We start from the raw sequence: 22,672 nt of genomic DNA on the forward strand, positions 1-22,672 counted from the left end.
AAAATCATTTGCGAAAAGGCTTAGCATGTTGAAAAGTTCAAACACACTACAGCCACCGTCGCCTCACTCAAGAAAGCACGCCGCCGATGCTAGCGATCAAAATCCACGCTAGTCCTACGCTTCTGTTCAAAGGTCTCGAACGAAGCAAAACTTAAAACTATCGTCCGATGCCCCAAGAGTCCCACGTTGCCTGGGCGCCAGATGTGGGATTCTCACCCATGCTCTTGGGACAAAGGAACGACGACACAGTAGGGCAAACAATCGCAAGGGCATTTATTGCACTTTTCATAGATCAATGCCTGCCCGCCGAGTTGCTATTCACAAAACATGCCGATGGGCGCGCGACAAATCGCCGAAGTCCGACTCACCGCGACCGGATAACGAGCGAATATGTTCGCCCCATGCCGGACACCAACGCCTGGTCGTTCGCACGTACGGTCACGCGAACGGTGGCGCATTCGAACGAGGCCACGCGAGACGGTCTCGCAGAAGCATGGATCGACGCACGCGCGGAACGTCCGCGCAGCTTGCCGAACCCGAACCAAAGAGGAAGAGCCTTCTCCTTTTGGCGCCCAAGTAACCCCGCTGTTACGTGGCGTTAGCAGAGCCACACTCGCGCCATCTCTCGCAATGCGCTTCAACCACACCGACTGCCGCGGGCACACACGCGGCGAAGCCGGATTACAGAAGACTTGAGCTATGCGGGAAAACAACATAACAGGCGACGCGTGAGAGTCGCGCATACTCACACACGCTAAAGCCGGAAAAATGCCACTTTGGCTTTGAAGTGCTTCTCTTCCTTGGTCATGTGGTCAGCACTGAAGGTGTGCGGCCTGATCCCGACAAAATAGCTGCCGTTGCAAGTTTTCCAGCGCCGTCTGACAAGAAAGGCAGTTAGACGATTTTTTGGACTGTGCGCCTATTACCAACGCTTCATTCGGAACTTTTCATGAATTGCGTCACCATTGACACGCCTCACCAGGGACGACGTCGCATTCGTATGGGGTGAAAAACAGCAACAAGCGTTCAACGAGCTGTGGCAACGCCTCCAAAAGCCCCCAGTCTTCGGACACTTTGATGAAGACACCCTGACAGCGAGTAATACCGACGCCAGCAATGTCGGTTTAGGAGCAGTACTCGTGCAGTGGCAAGACGGCGCTGAATGAGTAACAGCTTATGCAAGCAGAACCCTTTCCCGTACGGAAGCGAATTATTTCACATCGGAAAAAGAGTGCCTTGCAATGGTGTGGGCGGTAATGAAGTTTTTCCCGTATTTGTACGGCCGCTCCTTTAATGTTGTCAGTGACCACCACTGTCTTTGTTGGCTGATGAACTTAAAGGATCCATCAGGACAATTGGCGTGCTGGTGCCTTAAGCTTCAAGAATTCAACATGGTTATTGTCTATAAATCGGGAAAGCGGCATGCGGATGCCGATTGCCTTTCTCGTGCCCCATTCGAATCTGCTAATGTGAAATATGACAACGATGCAGCCTTTGTTGGGGTTGTCAACACAGCTACAATCGTACAGCAGCAACACGACGACCCGGAATTGCAGCCCTTTATAAGTTTCTTGGAGGGCCATGCTTCCATTGTCCCGAGGCTTTTTGCAAGAAGACTTCCATCATTTTGCTTGCGGAACGATGTCCTGTATGAGGCCAACTTCTCTCCGAACGGAAACACCTATTTACTCGTTGTCCCAACACCTCTCAGTAGTGAAGTATTACAGGCATGCCATGATGAAGCAATATCTGGTCATTTGGGCTACACATGAACGCTGTGTAGGGTGAGGCAAAAATATTATTGGCCAAGACACACGGCGACCGTTCAACATTACGTCCGGACGTGCCTTGAATGCCAGCGGTGAAAAGTGCCAGCAGTCAGACCAGCAGGCTTCCTCCACCCTGTTGAAGTGCCCGAAACTCCATTCGCTCAAGTCGGAATGGATATTCTAGGCCCATTCTCAATTTCAGCTGCAGGTCACAGATGGATTATTGTAGCCACCCAGACTACCTTACTCTCTACGCCGAAACCGAAGCTCTGGAGTGTAGCACAGGAACTGAAGCAGCCCGATTTTTTATAGAGAATGTTGTACTGAGATACGGTGCTCCAGCAGTACTCTGACCGGGGAAGTGCATTTACAGCCGAGCTATTGGACACAATATTAAGACTTAGTGGAACGGCTCACCGGCAAAGGGTGTACCATTCGCAAACAAACAGACTGACAGAACACCTGAATAAGATGCTCGCGAATATGCTCTCCATGTGCGTAGATGTGGAGCGCAAGAACTGGGATGAAATCTTGCCGTATGTCACCTTCGCATACAACTTGGCTCAGCAAGAGACAATCTGAATGCCACTGTTCCTACATGGTCGTAAAGTCACAACTACGTTAGATTAGATATAATGCTGCCACAAGAATGCAATGACATTGAAACGGATGCTGAATACTTCACTCAGCATGCTGAAGAAGTGCGACAACTTGCTCACATATGCATTCATAGGCAGCAGGGTTGCTACTCTAGACGCTATAACTGAGTAGTCTCCTACGAACTCGGAGAGAGAGTTTGGGTTTGGACTCCCATTCACCGTCGCAGCCTTTCGGAGAAACTGTTAATGCACTACTTCGGGCCATATAATGTTCTTCGGCGGCTGGCTGATGTCAACTATGAGGTTGCTCCCGATAGTCTGCATTGCTCAGGGCGTCGACGGAACCTACCGGAGGTTGTACACATGGTCTGGATGAAGCCCTATTTGTCAGAGTGAATTCACCGCACCGCAAGCATGTCCCGGTCCTGTTGTCTTGACAATAAAGCATCGGGACGATGCTTTCTAGGAAGAGAGGCTAATGTCACGACTAAAGGATAGCAAAGAAAGAGAACAAAATGAATTGAGGCACACGAGCAGGCAACCACGCTCCTTTTTGGAAAGAAGATGAAGTTGGCGCGTTAGCTCTGGTGCTCCTTGAATACAGAGCTGGTTTTGTTTCTCGCATCCTCGTCCTGTGTTTTTGATGTCACGACAATATGCGTAAAAACGTGGAGCAGTATATTAAATTGAGTGGTAGGGGAGAGGCAGGGAAAAATTGGAAATAGGTGAAGTTAAGATTAAGGTTAGCTGGTGGCATAATGTGTTTAGTGCCTTGGTTGGGGATATGAGGATTTCAGGTTTAAGTTACAGCTTTTAGCGATTCTATGTTGCCACGTGCCCAATTATTCCCATCGGATATAGGCATTTAAACTTCTGCATGAGTTATGATTTCATATACTGTATTTTCGCGATTCTAAGCACCCCCCCTCTATTTTCGCAAAAAAGTTAGGAAAAAAAGTTTGCATGCGAATCTAAGCACCCCCCTATTTGTTAGGAAGAGCGCATAGCCAAGGCCGTCAAACGCGCTTGCTCACTCTGGAATCATTGCTCGGCGGACCTGCAGGCACGAGGTCGATGCTTCTGTTGGACGCTTTTTGCGGCCGTCTGACCCCGGAGGTAAAGACAAAGCTTCGGAACATCAATAGCGACGTGGTTGTGATTCCGGGTGGCATGACACCAGGGCTGCAACCCCTCGACGTTTCAGTCAACAAGCCCTTAAAAGCCAATCTCCGGCAGAAATACGAAGAGTGGGTGCGAAACCCTGACTGGAAGAAGGCGCTGACAGGAAAGCTGCAGAAAGCGTCCCCATCAACCATCGCAAAGTGGATTTCGGATGCGTGGAAGAGGGTCCAAGTGGACGTTGTGGTCAAATCATTTAAGAAGTGCTCGATCACAAAAAACTTCGACGGAACGGAAGACGACCTGCTGTGGGATACCGAGAGCAGAGGTTCAAGCGGTGCGACGAACTCGGGTGGCAGTGATAGTGACTGAGCATCCTACACAAGCGGTGGGTTCACTGTCTGCACCGATCTTTCTTTTTAATGTTTGCAAAATAAAATGTTATTTCTCGCACCCATCTCGTCGTGATGTCGCAGTGAAAAGAGGGAGGGGGGTCATTCTAGATTTTTCAAATCTAAGCACTCCCCCTCACTTTGGGCATCGTGATCGTGAAAAAAGGGGGTGCTTAGAATCGAGTAAATACGGCAGTTTCTCTCACAAGGTGAACAGAAATTTGTTTGTAGTATATAGAGACTTGCTTTGTCGAATATATGACCATGTTCATTGAAGTGGCTAGCAGCTAAATTGTGTTTTGCATCTGCGTGATGACCATTGAGTCTTGTATGAATTTGTTGTCCAGTCTCACCTATTTATTGTTTGATATAAGCGACACATTCTAGACAGTAGACTATGTGGCTTGATGTGCAGGTGAAACTCAGTCACATTGTGTGAGTAATTCGGTGCCATACTTTTTACTGCAATAGTAGATTTATAATATGCTTGCGTGTAGAGCACCTGGGTCGGCCACAGGGACCGGATGCTAACTTCGTCTTTGTCCTTAGTTTGGCGTGTACAAGAATATCCTTAAAATTAGTGTTGCATCTGTAGGCTACTCTGGGTGGGTCGGGAAAGATCTTATGTTCACGTTTGGGAGTGCATTTGAGAATTTAGTAGTAAGAAGAGGTGGTGTTGTTCTTGTGATCCTAGGGCGGCCGTGGCTTGAGGACGTCAGCTTGATTTAGTTTGGTTGCACCGGTGTACGTTTTTTGAAGGGCACTGTTTCAGTTGGTTCCTGTTTGATAGGGTTTCTTTAAAGTGATCGAGTTTATCTATGTAGACTTGGTTTTCAACACAAATGCGACAGAGTCATGTGGCTTGGCCTTTAAAGATGCCTTGTTCGCAATGTCTGGGATGGTGGCTTGTATATTCTAGGTACTGTTCTAGACTATGTATCTAGACTGTCTTGTCTATGTATCGTAGATATGTATGGGACTTGTCTGTGCAGTGAGATAGGAAATCTGTTTCTAGAGACCCCATAAATATGTTTGTGTAGGTTAGTGCAAAAAGTGTACCCATACTTGTCCTATGTATTTGTAGGTAGTAATTCTCAAATTCGAAGTAGTTATGTTTTAGAACCAATTCAAGAAGAGACAAGTAGACGTTAATAGAGTGCTGTGCATTGTGTTTAGACAGCGTTTCTTTTTTTTAGAAAATAAACCATCAGAGATTGTAATGTTGGTGTACAGGGCTGTGACGTCCAGTGTTGCGAGAATTGTTTTGGGGTAGTGTTCCTTTAGTATTAACGTCCTCCATAATTCTCAGTAGGTGGGGCATATTTTGTACAAATGATGTAAATGCTTAAGAAATGTGAAGATGCTCTCTGTTGGGGTGTTGTATGATACTATTGGCTGCCCTGGGATATTAGCGGTGTATAGTTCAGTGGGTGGAATTTTATGAATTTTTGGAACGAGGTAGAAGCGTCCAGCTGTCCATCGCAAGTTAATAACAGCCATCACAAGCTAATAACCCTTCTCTGTCATGAAGCACCAAATTCCTACAGGCTAGAAAACTTAACATAAAATATGCGAGCTACACTTCCAATCTGAAAACGTACACAGTCTGCACGGAGAACAACATAATCCCTAACGGACTAACACTGCAGGCTATACCAGCTCTAGGAACACTCGATCCCACTACACCATCATGCAAACTGGCAAACAACTTTATTAAATAAACAACACCTCACTCTCACTTTTGAATATCCTCAAGGTACACTGCGAAGAACAAATGGAAAGTTTTAGCCACAGACTTCAGCATATGGCTCTGACACCGGATGAGAAGAAAGATTTAGAGCATTACCACGAAAAACAGACTAGAAAATTGGTTCAAAAACAAAGGAAGAAAGCAAACTTTAATCAAAAAACAACCTTCCAGCAAACAGCCACGTTATGCCCCCAACAAGAGGTACCTCAAATCTAGAAATACCAGACGTGGCATAAGCCTCCACAAAATTAAACCAGTCAATGTTATAGGCATTTCAAAAACATTAAGAAGGAATAGGCATGCTCAGCAAGGGCCTAATCTTTTGTCCCATGAACATCACAATAAATTAATTCGAGCTTCACAAAGATCTTTCAGAATTTTCCCGACAAATGCATATCAGGCATTTTTTCGTAAACAACAATCCACCAGACACTATGACGACACCACTTAGAGACCAATCCACTTGGACTCCCAAGCCAGAACAAGTCATAGAACTTGATCTATGTTTTAAAACTGTCAGTAAAGCAACTATAAGCCAATCCAAGACATCTAAGCAACCAAAAAACATAACTGCGTCAGAGAGTCGTATCATTTCAAATCTTAGTTGCTGGAACACCATTGTTACTAAGGAAGCAGATAAGCATGCAAGTATAGTTATTTGGTCAGTAGAAAAGTACTAGCACAAGGCTTACAGACAGCTAAGCAACCCAGAGCAATATCGTAAGCTGGATAACAATCCGACATGATGCTACACACTGACAATTACCGACAGGCTTAAATCACTTGGCTGATGAATTGATAACACCGTCAAAATACAAATTTCTTAAACCAAGCAACAAAACTGCCAGGTGCTTTTACCTCCTTCCAAAAATTTATAAATTCTACCTGCTGAACTATACACCGCTAATATCCAAGGGCGGCCGATATTATCAAACAACAACACCCAGACAGAGAGCATCTCCACATTTCTTAAACACTACTGTCATTTGCACAAGATATGCCCAACCTACTGAGAATTATGGAAAACATTAATACTAAAGGTGCACTACCCCAAAACATAATTCTTGTAACACTAGATATCACGGCCCTGTACATCAACATTCCTATCCCTGATGGTTTATCTTCAATAAAAGAAACACTGTCTAAACACAATGCACAACACTTTATTGAAGGCTACTTGTATCTTCTTGAATTAGTTCTAACACATTACTTCAAATTTGAGGGGAATTACAACTTACAAATACATGGGACAAGTGTGGAAGCACCTTTTGCATCAACCTACGCGAACATATTTATGGGGACTCTAGAAACAGATTTCTTATCGTACTGCACACATACCTAAGCCCCACACATACCTACGATACATAGACGACATATTCATAATATGGGGACATGGTCAAGACAGTCTAGATAAATGCGTAACATTTCTAAATTCTTTTCACCCAACAATAAAGTTCAGATCAGTATCTTCAATGGAGCATATAAACTTTCTGGACACAACAATATATTGTCACGTACTAGTGAAGGTAAAGAACACAGTAGCAATACTGTGAATGACGAAACATTTATTGGGCGAACCTGTGCCCACAGAAACAGGCTAGACTTAAAGCACGATAGCAGTCGGCACAGTCGGCCATCATCGAAATCTGATCAGTGGGTCAAGTGCGTCGGCTTTTACACATGAGCCATCAAACGTTCCAGAGTAATCGCTTGTGCCCACATGTCTTCCAGGAATTTCTACACCATTCGCATCGCGCATACATGCAATCAGATTACACAAGGTTCGGTGACAACAGACAGCGGATAAAACCATCGATAACATGCCAGAAACTTCCGATACATGCAGGCGCGCCCTGCGCTGAGCGATAACGTTTGTTGGGCAATGAAACGTGGTCACTCAATAAACAAGTACACAAGGTCAGTACAATGGGACACTAAAGACAACGCTGTATAGGAAACCTTTTGACAAACAACACTACCTAGAATTTATGAGCCACCATCCCAGACATTGCAAACAGGACAGGCGCAACAAGGATTGCGCCTGTCTTGTCTTCTTCCTTGTGATCGTCTAGAAAGTGCAACCAATCTTTCCAAATTAAAGGCCAAGCCACATGGCTATGTCGCATTTGCATTGAAAACCAAGACTACTTAGATAGGCGCATCACTTTAAAGAAAGCCTATCAAACAGGAACTATGTCGCATTTCATCATCATTTATTATCCCTTAAGGGCCCTATTGGGCATTACATAAGGGGGGGGTTAACAAGAGAAGTATTCACGTGGTCATATAATTATAAAGCGAAATAAAAAGACAGACAGGCAAAGTAACGTTATACATTGTTATGGAACCGTGGTTGAAGGCAAAGACGCAAAGAACACGCAAGCAGTTGAGCTCCGCATATGTTTGCAATTGAATAAAAAGGTTGCAATACAATTCAATATAAAATTCAATTCAATACAATATTCAATTCAATACAAAAATGCAATTCAATACACATATATATACACACAAGTCAAAGCAGAAAATGTGACATATATGTTATGTCCCATCTTAAGGAAGAGCCACAAAGTGAAATACGCGTTGGATATATGAAAAAAGCTGGAAATGTTTACCGATTATGAGATTATTTGGCAAAGTGAGCCGATATTAGCTGCCTGAATTTTGAGTTGTCACGTTCATTGACTAATGGTTCTGGAATCGAGTTCCATTCTTCAATCGCCAATGGTAAGAAAGACTTATTAAATGTGTTTGTCGAACCAGTTATGCGTTGTATACTCATAGAATTGAAAAGACGTCGTGATGCCCGTATGGGTTGCGTTGAAAACCGACTACATAGATAGACACATCACCTTAAAGAAACCCTATCAAACAGGAACCAACCGAAACAGTGCCCTTCAAAAAACTTACACCGATGCAACCAAACTTAATCAAGCCCAGGTTCTCAAGCCAAGGTCCTCAAACCCTACCCTAGGATCACAAGAACAACGCCTCTTTTTACTACTAAATTCTCAAATGCACTCCCAAATATCAACATTCTTAGTAAATACTACCCAACCAGCAACCAGAAACTTAATAAGATTTTTCCTGACCCACCCAGAGTAGCCTACAGACGCAACACTAATTTTAAGGATATTCTTGTACATGCCAAACTATGGACAAATACGAAGTTAGCATCCAGTCCATGTGGTCACTTCAGGTGCTCTACATGCAAACATATTAAATCTGCTACTACAGTAAAAAGTATGGCATTGGATTACTCACACAAGGTAACTTCTGCACATCAAGCAACGCAGTCCACAGTCTAGAATACCCGCCGTGGTTGCTTAGTGGCTATGGTGTTCGGCTGCTAAGCACGAGGTTGCGGTATTGAATCTCAGCCATGGCGGCTGCATTTCGATGGAGGCAAAATGCGAAAACACCCGTGTACTTGAATTTAGGTGCACGTTAAAGAACCTCAGGTGGTCCAAATTTCCGGAGTTCCCCACTACGGTGTACTTCGTAATCAGAAAGTGGTTTTGGCACGTAAAACCCCATAATTTAATTGTAAATTTTATATCGGAGTTTTGGCACTTAAAACCCCATAAGTTTTTACTTTTTTTTTACTCTCTAGAATGTGCCACTTGTAGCAAACATACGTGAGACTGGACAAAAAATTCATACAAGACTCAACAGTCATCGTGCACATACAAAATCCAATTTTGCTGCCAGCCACTTCAATGAACTTGGTCATATATTCGACAAAGCAAGTCTCTATATACAAAAAACAAATTTCTGTTCACCTTGCGAGAGAAAGTATACGGAATCATACTTCATGCGGAAGTTTAAATGCCTATATCCGATGGGAATTAATTTGGCACGTGGCAACTTAGAATCGCTAGAAGCTTTAACTTAAACCTGAAATCCTCATATCACCAACCAAGGCACTAAACACATTATGCCACCAGCTAACCTTAATCTTAACCTCACCTATTCCTCTGTTTCCAATTTTTCCCTGCCTCTCCCCTACCACTCAATTTAATATACTGTTCCACGTTTTTATGCGTATATCAACTGTACTACCCCTTTTCCCACATAAACCTGCCCCCTCCCGGTTTTACTCGTGTCACCCTCCCATTTGTTATTCTGGTAGTGGTTCCACCCCCATTTTTTGTCCTCCTTTTTTTTTTAAAGCAAAAGCTTTACTAACTGCGTCGAGCAGAGTTTCACCGTCGCCAGCAATTTGACCGCAGTTGCGCCGTAGCTAGCCTTGGCAACGCAACACGTAACTCACTGCGCCGAGCTCCACTGCCACCGGCTTGGCGCATGCGCTCTCCGCAGCTGGGTAGCCACCTAACCACGTGACTCGCCACGCCCCTGGCTAAGAAGAGCACCGAGCTCACCTAGTCAGTGTGAGCTTGGCCATGGATGAGAGCGAGGCTGGGCCATCTTCTTTGAGCGTTGCGTGGGAGCGGGAGGCTTTGAGCCGTGGTCGCCAAGCGGCGGCTGACCACCCTGCTGATATTGCCCAGCGAGCTGCTTCGCTGGAGAGGATCCGGAATGCAACAGGCATCAAACCGCCGAGACCAATGTAGCGACTGCATTTGCACCCTGTCTGTTTGTGCTTCGACGCTGCGCATATTCGCAGCGTCTCTTTGCCTGTCTAGCACTTGTGCTTTCCCTGTGGCACAACAGGCATCGCACCGTAGAACGATGCATGTCTACCAAGCTTAATCACAGTCACGTCTAGCCACCGACATAGGCACAGCCGTCATAACCTAGCTTAATGATGACTGTATACCTAAGCATAATAATTACAGCTATATCAAAGGTTAACCAAGTGAAACCAAGACTTAACCAGGCTAAACCAAGCTTTCGCTTTGCATATCCAGTGTTAGCTGAGCTAAGTCGCAGCCAAATTTTTTTCGTACTGGTCAGACGGCACTTTGTGTTTATCTAAATGTTCCGAGCTAAAATTTCGGGCAAGCATCACTTTTATATAATCAGTCTATGATTTCGAAACTCCTTTATTCTGTGGCAACTTCTGACTGCCAGTATTTTTTATTCTTGAATGTCAGTGAGTGTGTGCGTTGCAGTGAATGAAACTAAAGCAACAATTATTGGGATAGATGTTGAAAAAAGTGAGTTCAGTACTCAAGATTACAGCCACTTTGACAAGACCGACCAGGGGCATCTTCAGTCTTGTCTTTAGAACTTGCAAGTACATTGTTTGCTGTACTGTGTAAACCACCTAACAAGAGGAGCGGATTTTCACTTGAATTAGGCCATTATCCAAAGTAAGTCTTTTGGTTCTTTCATTGCATGCTGTTTCGAAAGGCAACTCGAGTGGTTAAGAAATATTGTCGCAATTAGTATGCCTCTTCTGCAAGACGTACTTGCCAGGCACTTGCTAGCACAATTCCATTGTGGCCAGAAGTCCACATCTTGGCAAGGAAAAGGCAGAAGTGTTTCTTGCAGACGTAGTCTGTCGGTTGAATTATGGCCTTTATTTTACAGCTGCAGTATTTTTTTGTTTGTTTTGGGGGCTCAGGAAATCTGCACTCGTTTATCACAGGAAGCGTAGCCACTGTTGCACTGGGCACAAAGCACTTCTTTCACATATATACATGTGAAGTCATCACAGACATATAATGTTTTGATTGGCATACTAGTATGGAAGCATGTGGTCGTTTTTGCCACTTTCTCAATGAAGGAAAAGCAATACTTTATTCCTTGTTCAACACTAGTTCTCTTACAAAAAAATGAGTTGCATTGTTGTTCAAATCAGTGCAAGGAGAGAGGGGAAAAAGAAAATGCTTAGATTGCATACTAGACCACAATGCAAGGCACCTAAGCAATGTTTAGGGTGCAGTCAATGTCACAAAAGAATATTCCAGGTAAGAGTCGCTAGGCAACATGCACGCAAAATCTGCGAACATTTGTAGGCTTATGTCGACACAGGTTGCCGCTGCTGAAATACTGGCTGGCGATGGAAGAAAAAAAAAATGCAGACTCGTGAGCACCATGCTCCATAAGAGCTCACAAATAATCATTATGAAGACTGAAGTTCGTAACATACAATTTACAGCTAATTATTGGCATGCAGGCTTCTGCAGACTTCCATAGAAACCCCAGCGAAACCAAAGAACCGGCAGGCTACCAAAACAGGTGCTGTCCCCTAGCGGCAACAAACATTTGACATTCTCTTCCCATTGCAGCGGCGCACCATTGGAACACCTTCCTTCGTACACGGTGATCTTGACACCATCAGCCATGATAAGGTCACACTGAGCTTTTCAGTATGGCCAGTGAAGCATCACAATGTGTCTGGTTCATGTTCAGTTTACGAAGCTATCTTAGAGGTGAGGGTGCCTTTGCGATGTTGCCTGATGCAACCGAAAGCAATGGTGAAGTTCCTCACTTGCACATATGCTTTATGTGAGGCGTTGGCTCCCTCGTGCCTGTTGTCATACGAAAGAAAGTCAGTAAAGGTTGATCAGCAAGACTTTATTTAGTCTCATTTTTCTTTGCACTACAGTGCGAAACATGCTCACAACAATGCTGCATAGTTGGTGAGGGTGAAACAGTGATAAAGCTGCTAGGTGAATGACAAAAATTCTCTTACAGTGATAAAGTGAACAGCAATCACTGACAAAACTGCGTCGTGTTAGGCGCAGTCATTCACTCGAGTGAATGTGAAGATGCCCAAAGGCAATTTTTGTTTCTTCCTGCAGAACACTCAAGTTTGCTGCGTTTCATTTACTTAGTTTTGTTTTAAAATTAAATTGTACAGAGAATGTTACTTGCGCATCTCTAAGAACAGGTGTGGATTTTTCTTCAAACAGAGAAGGAAGCAGCAGGTACCTTGATCTAATTTGTTTAATGGGGCTGCATTGCTATCAAGAACTTGATTAAATTGGTTGACCTGAAAGCAATTTCACCGTGACAAGGTACAATGCAAAGTCTGCAAGGTGTGTGAGCATTTTGTGACCTACTTACATGATTACTTGATGCTGAATAACTATCCTTGCAATGTGGTGGCCTCAAGGTTTGATAAGAGAAAAAATTCAGCCTTGTTGGTACAACATACTGAAAGTAACGTGCAAGGAAGCACGCAAAAGCTGAGAGTACATGGCACATGTGTTATGTAGTACTTCGACTGTCTGTGTGCTTTTTTTTTTGCGCTTTACTTTCAGTATGTCAGGGTTTGATGTTTTACATGATGAGCAAGAAAATTCTTAATTTCCCCGAGTTTTGCTCTGCAACATGCAGCCAAATACATTGGCTTTTGTGCAAGCTAGGCAACCGATAAATTCTGGCAATCACAGGTCAGCGTGTAAGTGAACACTCGCTTATACTTACTCACCATTACTTCTTCCAGGCTTCACACTCGCGTTCACACTTGCATCCGCTCACGATCGCAGGCACTTACTCATGAAAACTGTTTTAGTGCACGAAAGATGAAAACAAAGAGAGTTAACAGGACAAGTCGCTTCCTCACAACTGAAAAATTTTATTGAAAGGAAACAAATATATGCATGCCCAAAGAAAGGGGTGGGGGAAGCCACACATGCGTGTCAAGGAACATGGGTTAAAGCATTCAGAGACAGAACTTAAAAATTAAAGATGGTCTAACTATCAAGAAACTTAAATTCCTTATCGTGTAGAGATACCGAAGGGTGGCTGACACAGTCATCCCCTTTTTTCCTCATGGGGTAGGTTTCTGCCATTTCACGGGTTAGCTGGTTGTTGCTCTTGAAGATAATCTCAGTTTCTTTCAAAACAGGACAACAGCTGCAATCCCTACAGTGGGCAGCTAGATTTGATGCTCCAGATGACTTGACTGACGCCACCCGCTGTGGTTGCTCAGTGGCTATGGTGTTGGGCTGCTGAGCATGAGGTCGCGGGATCGGATCCCAGCCACGACGGCCGCATTTCGATGGGGGCGAATTGCGAAAACACCTGTGTACTTAGATTTAGGTGCAAATTAAAGAGCCCCAGGAAGTCAAAATTTCCGGAGTCCTCCACTACGGCATGCCTCATAATAAGAAAGTGGTTTTGGCACATAAAACCCCACAATTCAATTTAAATTTTTAACTTGACTGATACCAAGTGTTCTCTTAAACACATGTTGGCACAGCACCCTAACTGGCCTACGTGCAGGGTTTGTCCAGAAAGTAGTAGAACTAAATCTTCAAAAAAAAAAAAAAAAATTTTTTTCCCCATTTTGACACATGGACTTAGTAGTTTTCAAAATATGCCCCTTCTGCATAAACACAGGGTTTCCAGCAACTCTGACAATCACTGAAGGCTCCCTGGAACGCAGAAACTGGAATGCTATTCAGCTCCCTCGTCATGGCCTCTTGAATGGGCTGGACCAAGCTGTGGTGCTGTCCTTTCATGATCCTTTTCAGTCGGGGGAAGAGTCTGAAGGAGCGACATCTGGGCTGTGGGGTAGCTGGGGAAGCTGTGTGATGCCATGCTTGGTCACGAAGTCCATGACAGCAAAGGCGCACTGTCGTGATGGAGCCTCCATGATCCAGTGATTGTTGAGCAGATGCGGGCGACATTTTCTGAGTCATTTAAGTACTTCCACGTAGAACACAGCACTCACAGTCTGACCAGGTGGTATAAACTCTGTGTGAACCACTCCTTTGCAGTCAAAAAAGATGATTAACATCAATTTCATTTTCAACTTGCTCATGCGGGATTTTTTCGGGTGAGGTGAGACTGGGGTGTGTCATTCAGAGCTTTGTCACTTTGTTGCAGGGGTCGTACTCAAAAAGGCACGACTCGTCTCTGGTGACAACATTGTCTAGAAAATTTGTATCGTCGCATACACAATTAATAAATTAAGAAGTTCTTCACAAATCACAAGATGTATTTGTTTTTGTTCATTGGTTAACACATTTGGCACCATTTTTGCACAAACTTTCGTCAATCCGAAGTTTTTATTTATTTGGTCATACTGTTAACCCTCCAGTGAGGGTCGCTACAGGGAGGGAAGAAGAACATATACATTTCATAAGCACTTCAATGAGCAATCATGAATCAGAATTCAAAATTTGCACACCATTTCTCTAAAACATATCGACACCCAGCTCAAATTGTTGCACGTTCACACTCTCCACAACATCACTTGGCAGTTTGTTCCATAGTTCAATTACATCAGGAAAAAAGGAATACCGATATACATCCGTACGTGTGTTAATAGGTTGTAGCACCCTGCTGTGGTTTTTTCTTAAATTACGTTTTAGAGGCGCTTTCACATAATGTTCTTTATTTATTTTTAATGCCCCTTGCATTATCTGGAAAAAAGTTTGAGTCGATGTTTTATTCTTCTCATTTCCAGCGTTTCTAATTCACACTGCTGTATCATCTCTGTAACCGAGTCAGTACGGCGATACTTGGAGCATATAAAGCGTGCTGCAATCCGCTGAATCCTTTCCACCTTCTTTTTTAAGCATTTTTGGTGAGGGCTCCACACAGCATTTGCATATTCCAGAACTGGTCGTATAAACGTTTTGTAGGCGACCAATTTAATTTCTTTAGTCGCATCTGGAAGCTTTCTCCCAAGGAAGCAGACCTTTTGGTAAGCCTTCGAACAGATATTCTCAATGTGAATACGCCAGCCTAGAATATGCATCACTGTCACCCCTAAATATCGAAAACTCTGTACCTCGACCAAGGCATTTTCTCCTATATTATATTCAAATCTGATAAATTTCCGTTTTTTACTTACATGAGTGTATGTAGATTTTTTAAAATTAATTACCATGCCCCAACTTTGGCACCACGAGTTTAATGATTGCAGGCAGCTGTTTAGTTTAATCTGATCTTCCGCGCAGGTTACACGCGTGTAAATTAAGCAATCATCGGCAAATAGTTTAATTTTTACAGGCGGATCAACATTAGAAGGAATATCATTAATATACAATAAAAACAATAGCGGACCTAAAACAGACCCCTGCGGCACTCCAGACACAACTTCACACTTCCCTGATTCACTTTTCCCGATTCTGACCCTTTGATAACGGTTTGTTAAATATGCCTGAATCCACAATACTATATTTTCACTAATTCCTAGGCTTCTCAATTTGGAAAGCAGTTTATGATGTGCAACTTTATCAAATGCCTTTGTAAAGTCTATACATACAACATCTATCTGTTGGCATTCATCTATAGCTTTACTAAGCTCATGTACAGTTTCGATTAACTGTGTCACTGTCGAAAGGCCAGATCGGAAACCGTGCTGAACTGGGCATAATAAATCGTTTTGTTCTAAGAAATACAGAATATGTCTAGCTATTGCATGCTCTAGGACTTTACAGCACACAGAAGTGAGCGAGACTGGTCTATAGTTGTTTGCACATAGCCTATTGCCACCTTTAAATATCGGAATGACTGTGGCATCGCGCCAGTCCTGAGGTACTGAATGATCCCGCAAAGATTTTTCGAATAAAAGCTGCAAATAATACGACATCCATTCAGTGTACCGTTGAAGAAATGCCGTCGGTATTTCATCTGGGCCACACAATTTTTTTGCGTCCAACGTAAGCAAATGTTGAAACACGCCCTCCCTTGTAATGCGTAGGTCTTCCATTGGGTATTGTATTGCGCAGACTAAAGGATCATCGTCACTATCACATCTATGCTTGGTGAAAACTGATTGGAAGAACTGATTAAGTACGTTTGCAATATCTTCTTTTTCTGTCACGACTACGTCGCCATCCGCTATCTGTTCTATTTCATCCTTTCTATCTGTGAAATATTGCCAAAACATTTGTGGCGAGCATTTGAGGAACTTTGTAAGCGTTTTATTGAAGAATGTTTTCTTAGACTCCACCAATGCAGATTTCAGCATTTATTTGGTTGTTGAAAGTTCTGTTGCCCTGCTTTTTTTCTTCCTTAATCTTTTTATCTTACGCTTAAGATGTATGATGTTCCTAGTAATCCATGGATTTCTTTGCTTTGATTTCTTTATACGTGTGGGGACAAAATGATCTATGCAGTATTTGATTATGCCTTTAAGTCGGTCCCATAGTTCTTCTACACTTTTGCGGTTGGATGCTAATTCAAATTAATTAAACTTTTCTTCCAAAACGTCTAGGATAGACGTGTCATTTGCACGGCCATAATCCTTAACATACATCACGACATATGCTTGCTTACAGATTCTTGTGTGCAGTGGTACATTCAAGCAAACCATCTTATGATCTGACAAACCATTCTCAACTGATACAGTAGAGTCAGGTATTCTACTGGATATGAAAACCAATCACAATTTCGTGCACAACAGTTTTTGGCAAGTTTAATTGTTCTGATATCACCCGCGCACTCAATCTGCAGTCAGAGTTCAAAAGATTTCGCACTTGCATCAAATTTTCATCATTTTTTTTGGCATTGAAGGACGTCCTAACCATTGCTCATCTTAAACATGCCCTTTTCCCTACCGAAACAATTTGTGCCACTCAAAAACGCTTGATCGACCCATGGCATCACTCCCATAAGCAGTCTTGATTATGTCATGGGTCTCACTTGCAGTTTTACCCAGTTTGATGCAAAACTTCACAGTGTAATGCTGCTCTAACAAATGATTCATTGTGCAGATGAAAAAGCACTTTGAAAGGGGTTCACCTTAAACTCGATCTACACTCCGTGAAGGCTTGCAGATGACTGGCGACTGGTGTGCTCATAGCTAAGACCCCCCGCCACCCAACCAGTGCAGTAACATCCCCCTCCTTCACCACATTTTGGCGGGAAAAATATCAGTCCTACTACTTCCCGGATAAACCCTATATACCTTGGTGCAACTGAACGGGATTATATATACTATGCCCATTGCACAATCTACAAACTTTGTGGTGTGCTTAATGTTACATTGCGATGGCTTCTTGCGAATATGCGAACAAATTGTCTGAAGTTTGTGTTTAGCTGAAAAAATAAACTCTACCTTGTAGCTAGTGCCTATGTGTTTTAATTCACGTGATGTTTTATGCTCACTCACATTCACACTCATGCCTACTCAGGCGCACACTGGCGCCAACTCATACTCGCATTCATACTCACACTCGCACGTACTCACATTCTCACTAAAGTCTACTCACACTCAAAGGTACTCGCTCACATTCATACTCAAGTCCGCTCCCACTCATGCCTTTGAATATAGTGTGAGTGAGTGCACTCACGAGTGCACCAACCTATGCCATCAGCTGTCCTCGCTGCACTCTATCACACTTGACACCCCCCACCTTCTTGTTTTTCTAGGCGAATGTGCACCGACGCATGCGTGTGTGCATAGCCTGATGAGAGTGTGCATGCTTGCTCCCTTTAGTCGTATTTCATTTCATTTATTTATTTTCTGAAAGTGCCCCAAAACAGGTTTATGCCCTAGCATTGGTGCACTAAGAGGGTGAGCTAAGGGTGAGCTAGTATTGAGCTAAGAGGGTGAGAGATAGGGCAAGTGATCGGCTGTTGGGCTAGTTAATCACCCATTCTTATTATGACAACTTACCTCAAAGTAGCAGACAAACACACACACATACACTGCTGCGACGTGAGTATAAAGTGCAGTATTAAAAGTGCAAGGGCGTTCGCTCCATTTTCTGCCATATGATAATGTGCTGTCTTTTTTTTTTTCACTTACAACTTAGTTCTGCTAACAGATTCATGTGTTTTTATGTGTTTTTATCCATGTGTATTCATGTGTTTTCCACTATCTTCTGATGCATGGAAGCTTCGCTCTGCTGCTGAGTGGTGCAATCATCGCATGTTCAGGGCGTCTATCACTATAGTGCAATGCTATGGCTTTTTCCATGGTAGAGTGTATAAGCGCGACTGTACGAGGACGTAGGAAGAAACAGACACACAGACACAGCGCTTGCTCTTGGCTTTTTCACTTGCTTATATGTTTATAAGCTGCATAATGTTGGCGGCATTGGGCATAGGCAGTGCTACAACACTAATAACACTGACATTCACATTGAATGAATAGGCAATGGTCGAGAGAGCAACTGCTAAGAACAGTTACTAAATTTCGCATTCATCCTGCTTATTTAGGCTTTGCAGGCATATAAGACAAAGGAAACATCTAGCAACATTTCCATGCATTGCAGAGACCATGTATTGTCACCCGTGGGATGGTTGTACAGCATCGTGCGAGGACTGGTAAAGTGAGTGAAAGCCGAACTATACACACGCACGTCTGACAAGCATATATGTCACGTATGATAGCATTTCACAATATACATTGTGGGGATGCGCGACTCTCGCGCGTCCCCTGATGTTTTTCCCGCATAGCGCATCCCCTGCTATGCTGTTTTCCCGCACGGCTCGCGTGGCCCGCGGCGCTCGGAGTGGTACAAGCGCGGTGCGAGAGATGGCGCGACCGTCGCACCGCGGCGGGGTTACTCGGGCGCCGAGGGACAAGGGGCTGTCGCTTTCCCGGCGGGTCGGCGAACAGCGCCGGACGTTCCGCGTGCGCTGCGACCATGCTTCTGCGAGACCGCCTCGCGTGGCCGCCTTCGAACGCACGACCGTTGACGTGACCGAACACGCGAACGACCAGGCGTTGGGATCCAGCATGGGGCGAACATATTCGCTCGCAATGCGGTCGCGGTAAGTCAGACTTCTAGATTTGTCGCGCGCCCATCGGCATGTTTTGGGGATAGCAACTCGGCTAGCAGGCATTGATCTATGAAAGGTGCAATAAATGCCCTTGTGATTGTTTGCACTACTGTGTTGTCGTTCCTTTGTCCCAAGAGTACGGAGGAGAAACCAACGTATCTCCCACAACATAGAGATGAAGGGAGGGCACTGCTTCGGTGCAATGCCTGCTTGACAGAATTTTCGGAGCTACACGGGAAATTGCCAAAGCCGGCCATTGGCTCCTCCTACCTAATCTGTGTTAGGACTGCTGTTTCCAACCAAGCCTCCCGGCAGTCCCTTTAAGCTGAGTGGGAGGGGCCTTGCAAACAGCATTACAAATGATAATAGAATGGTAAGCTCTAGCTATAAGTGGTCACCCACTTCGCGGTCTCTAAACTTTTTCTAAATCCGAAGTGAGGCCACTTTCGTTTAAAACATGTCAAGGGCACTCTTCTTATCGAGAAGGAAACAGTCTTAAAGACGTACATTGTCTTTTGCATCTTGCATTCTATGCCTGCCTATCAACTCAGAAAATAAGCCTGTCTAAAATTCTTCTCCTTCATATTCTTCGTTCCTTGCTCATACTCGCATCTTCTAAAACCAACAGGTGCTCATTCAAATTTCCGCTTGCACCTACTCACACTCGATGATGGTCGCTCACGTTCATGCTCGTGTCTATGCGACACTCGTATATAGTTACTCATTCGCGTTCATAGGCCCACTCACCGACACTCCCATTTATACACACGTCTGCTCACATTCACAGGTTCATACTCATGTCTACTAACACTCATCGACACTCAATCACATTCACACTCATGTCTACACACACTCATCAGCACTGACATTTACACTCCCGCTTACTCACATGCACCAGTACTCACTCATGTTCACACTCATGTTCACACTCATGCCTATTCACACTCACAGGTAGTCACTAACGTTCACATTCACACTCACGTTCACACTCACATCCATTCACACACACCGGCACTCATTCATGTTGACACTCATGCCTGTTCAGACTCACAGGTACTCATCCACGTTCGCACTCAAGCCTACTCACACCCACAGGTACTCATTGATGTTCATACTCACGTCCACTCTCATTCATCGGCACTCACTCACATTCACACCTTTGAAAGGAGTGCAAGTGAGTGTGCCAACCTATGCTGGCAATATACTTTTGTAATATGCACACGTTTGTTAAGTAATGTGATTAGGCCCTCAACTTTGATACCACGTGTTGGATAGGGCTGGTTTGTAATCATACTAACTAGCCCATACTATCATGGATTATTATTATGCTGTTGGATATGCAACATGAAAGGTGCAAAATGGTACAGCCAGTAGCTCGCACTTCAGTGCAAGAAATGTCATAAAATTGCTGGTGTTCATTTAAGTTAGTACACAAGAAGGCAGTATTTATGCTTTGTTGGTAGGGCTTTCTACAAACATGTACATCCACTGTGGTTTGGACTAATCTTTGGCCACCCCCTCCTGTCCTGCACATGCTTAAAGCTAGCCATATCAGTCATCCAAGCCATGCGTCACTCATGTGATCATACTATAGCAGAGCCATCGAGATGCATGTATGCATACAAAGATCTCATAGCAGCCTCTATAAAATGCACTCAACTCCTGCAACATGCACATCAAGGCAGCTGCTGTAAATACACGATGTTGGACTAGTTGGTGTGGCATTCGGATGGGGAAACAGCGCGTAAGACGAGGACATTCAATAACACATGCGCTGACTAACAACACTGTCTTATTGCAACAAGGCAATATTTTTTATCCTTGACGATACGTTTGACGCATGTGGGGGGCTCTCCTGGTTCTATATATTGCCTTGTTGCAATAAAGACAATGTTGTTAGTCAGCGCATGTGTTGCTGATCTTGCACTGTCCTTGTCTTATGCGCTGTTTCCCTGTCCAGCTGTAAATATCGAGAACAGAGTGATACACACTCATTATTGCCACAGAATATCTTACAAAATAGAACTGTATCAGAAGCAGTTCATCATTGTTGCAGTACACAGAGAAATGTTTCACTTACTCTGTTTTTTAATTAATGATGCGTAATTGTAAGAACAATATGCCCAATATCATGAGAGTTCATCATGTGTGCAGCATGTTTATTGCAAGGGACGCAATTGGCACATCCTCACCAGAATGCTGCTGAGAAAGCTGGGTTGGTGCAGAATATACAGATGGCAGTGTGGAGCTAAGGATAATACTACATACATAATGCAGAGATTTGTGCACAAATCATGCTTTGTACAGTGGGTAAAGTTGCAGGAGCTAGCAACAGTGGCTAATGTCCACATGAAAGCAACAATAACATTTGTGTTGCCATCTACATGATGATCACTCATGCAGGATGACTATTCTTGCAACGAGATGACTTCAAGGTTTGAAGCCACAGACAAAGTGAAGCCACAAAGCTGCCTCACTGTGCTGCAGCTTTGGGAAACAGTTCCACCAGCTTGGATCTCCAGAAGCAGTGGCAATATCTGTAATCTTTCACTTGAGCCTTGAACCAGCCAAAAGGGTAGAGCGTGAAAATGAGTGCCAGAACAGCCCTGTCCAGGGTCATCAGAGGGTAAAACCAGAGAATGACACTCAGTGCCACAAAGCTGGGATGCCTCATGTGTTGCAGCAAGTGCTCCAATTGCCATGACTTTGAGCTGGTGTATCTGCTGCTTTCTGCACTGTACCAAACCTACAAAGAAGAGAGACATGAGCTGAATGCAGTTGTACAAGAACAAAGGGGCTGGAGTGCATCAATGTATCAAGTGCCAGAGTTTATGATTCAGAGCAAGTCAAGTGCCAGAGTTTATGATTCAGAGCAAGTATCAATAACTAAGGTTCAAAAAGTGCTTTCACATTTCGAATGTGACTAGAATGAATGAATGAATGAATGAATGAACTTTATTCCCCTTTTAAGAAAGGGGAGGAGCCGGGGGGGAGAGAGGGAGGTCTAAGTACTCCAGTCCCAGCAGGCGTCCATCACCACATTATGTGGCTAGAAGTCCGTCTACCAGTCGTGGTAGGCCTCCGCTACCTCCTCAGCCCACCTCAGGACTCGGTCCTGTAGGGTGGGATCGGAGCTGCGCAGGGCAGTCTCCCACAGCTCCTCGCTACTAATTAATGGTTTGAGCTTGCGGGGGGGAGTTTTGAAGGGGCATTGCCACATGATATGGGAGAGATCTGCTATGGGGACAGGGCAAAAGCGACACTTGGGTGTCGGGTATGTGGCGGGAAAGAATAAGTGCAAAGTGCGCGGGGTAAGAAAGGTGCGAGTTTGTAGTTGTCGCCACAGTATTTCTCTCTGGCGCGTTCTAGACACACAGAGAGGTGGATACAATAGGCGTTGGTTTCTGTAATGTGTGCAAATTTCATGGAATGTGACGAGTG

General features: G+C 44.1%; 1 protein-coding gene across 3 annotated transcripts in view; it reads right to left on the reverse strand.

The window, feature by feature from the left end:
- Positions 1 to 5,750: 5,750 nt before the first annotated feature.
- LOC140217295 (nurim homolog) overlaps positions 5,751 to 22,672 on the reverse strand; it is a 57,275-nt gene continuing 40,353 nt past the window's right edge. For all 3 annotated transcript variants that reach the window (XM_072287714.1, XM_072287715.1, XM_072287713.1), the window contains one exon: positions 5,751 to 21,977. In XM_072287714.1, coding sequence (XP_072143815.1) covers positions 21,705 to 21,977 — 273 coding nt within the window. In that variant the 3' untranslated portion in view covers positions 5,751 to 21,704. The remainder of the gene's footprint in view (positions 21,978 to 22,672) is intronic.

Source organism: Dermacentor andersoni, chromosome 4 (genome assembly GCF_023375885.2).
Source record: "Dermacentor andersoni chromosome 4, qqDerAnde1_hic_scaffold, whole genome shotgun sequence".
NCBI classification, from domain to species: domain Eukaryota; kingdom Metazoa; phylum Arthropoda; class Arachnida; order Ixodida; family Ixodidae; genus Dermacentor; species Dermacentor andersoni.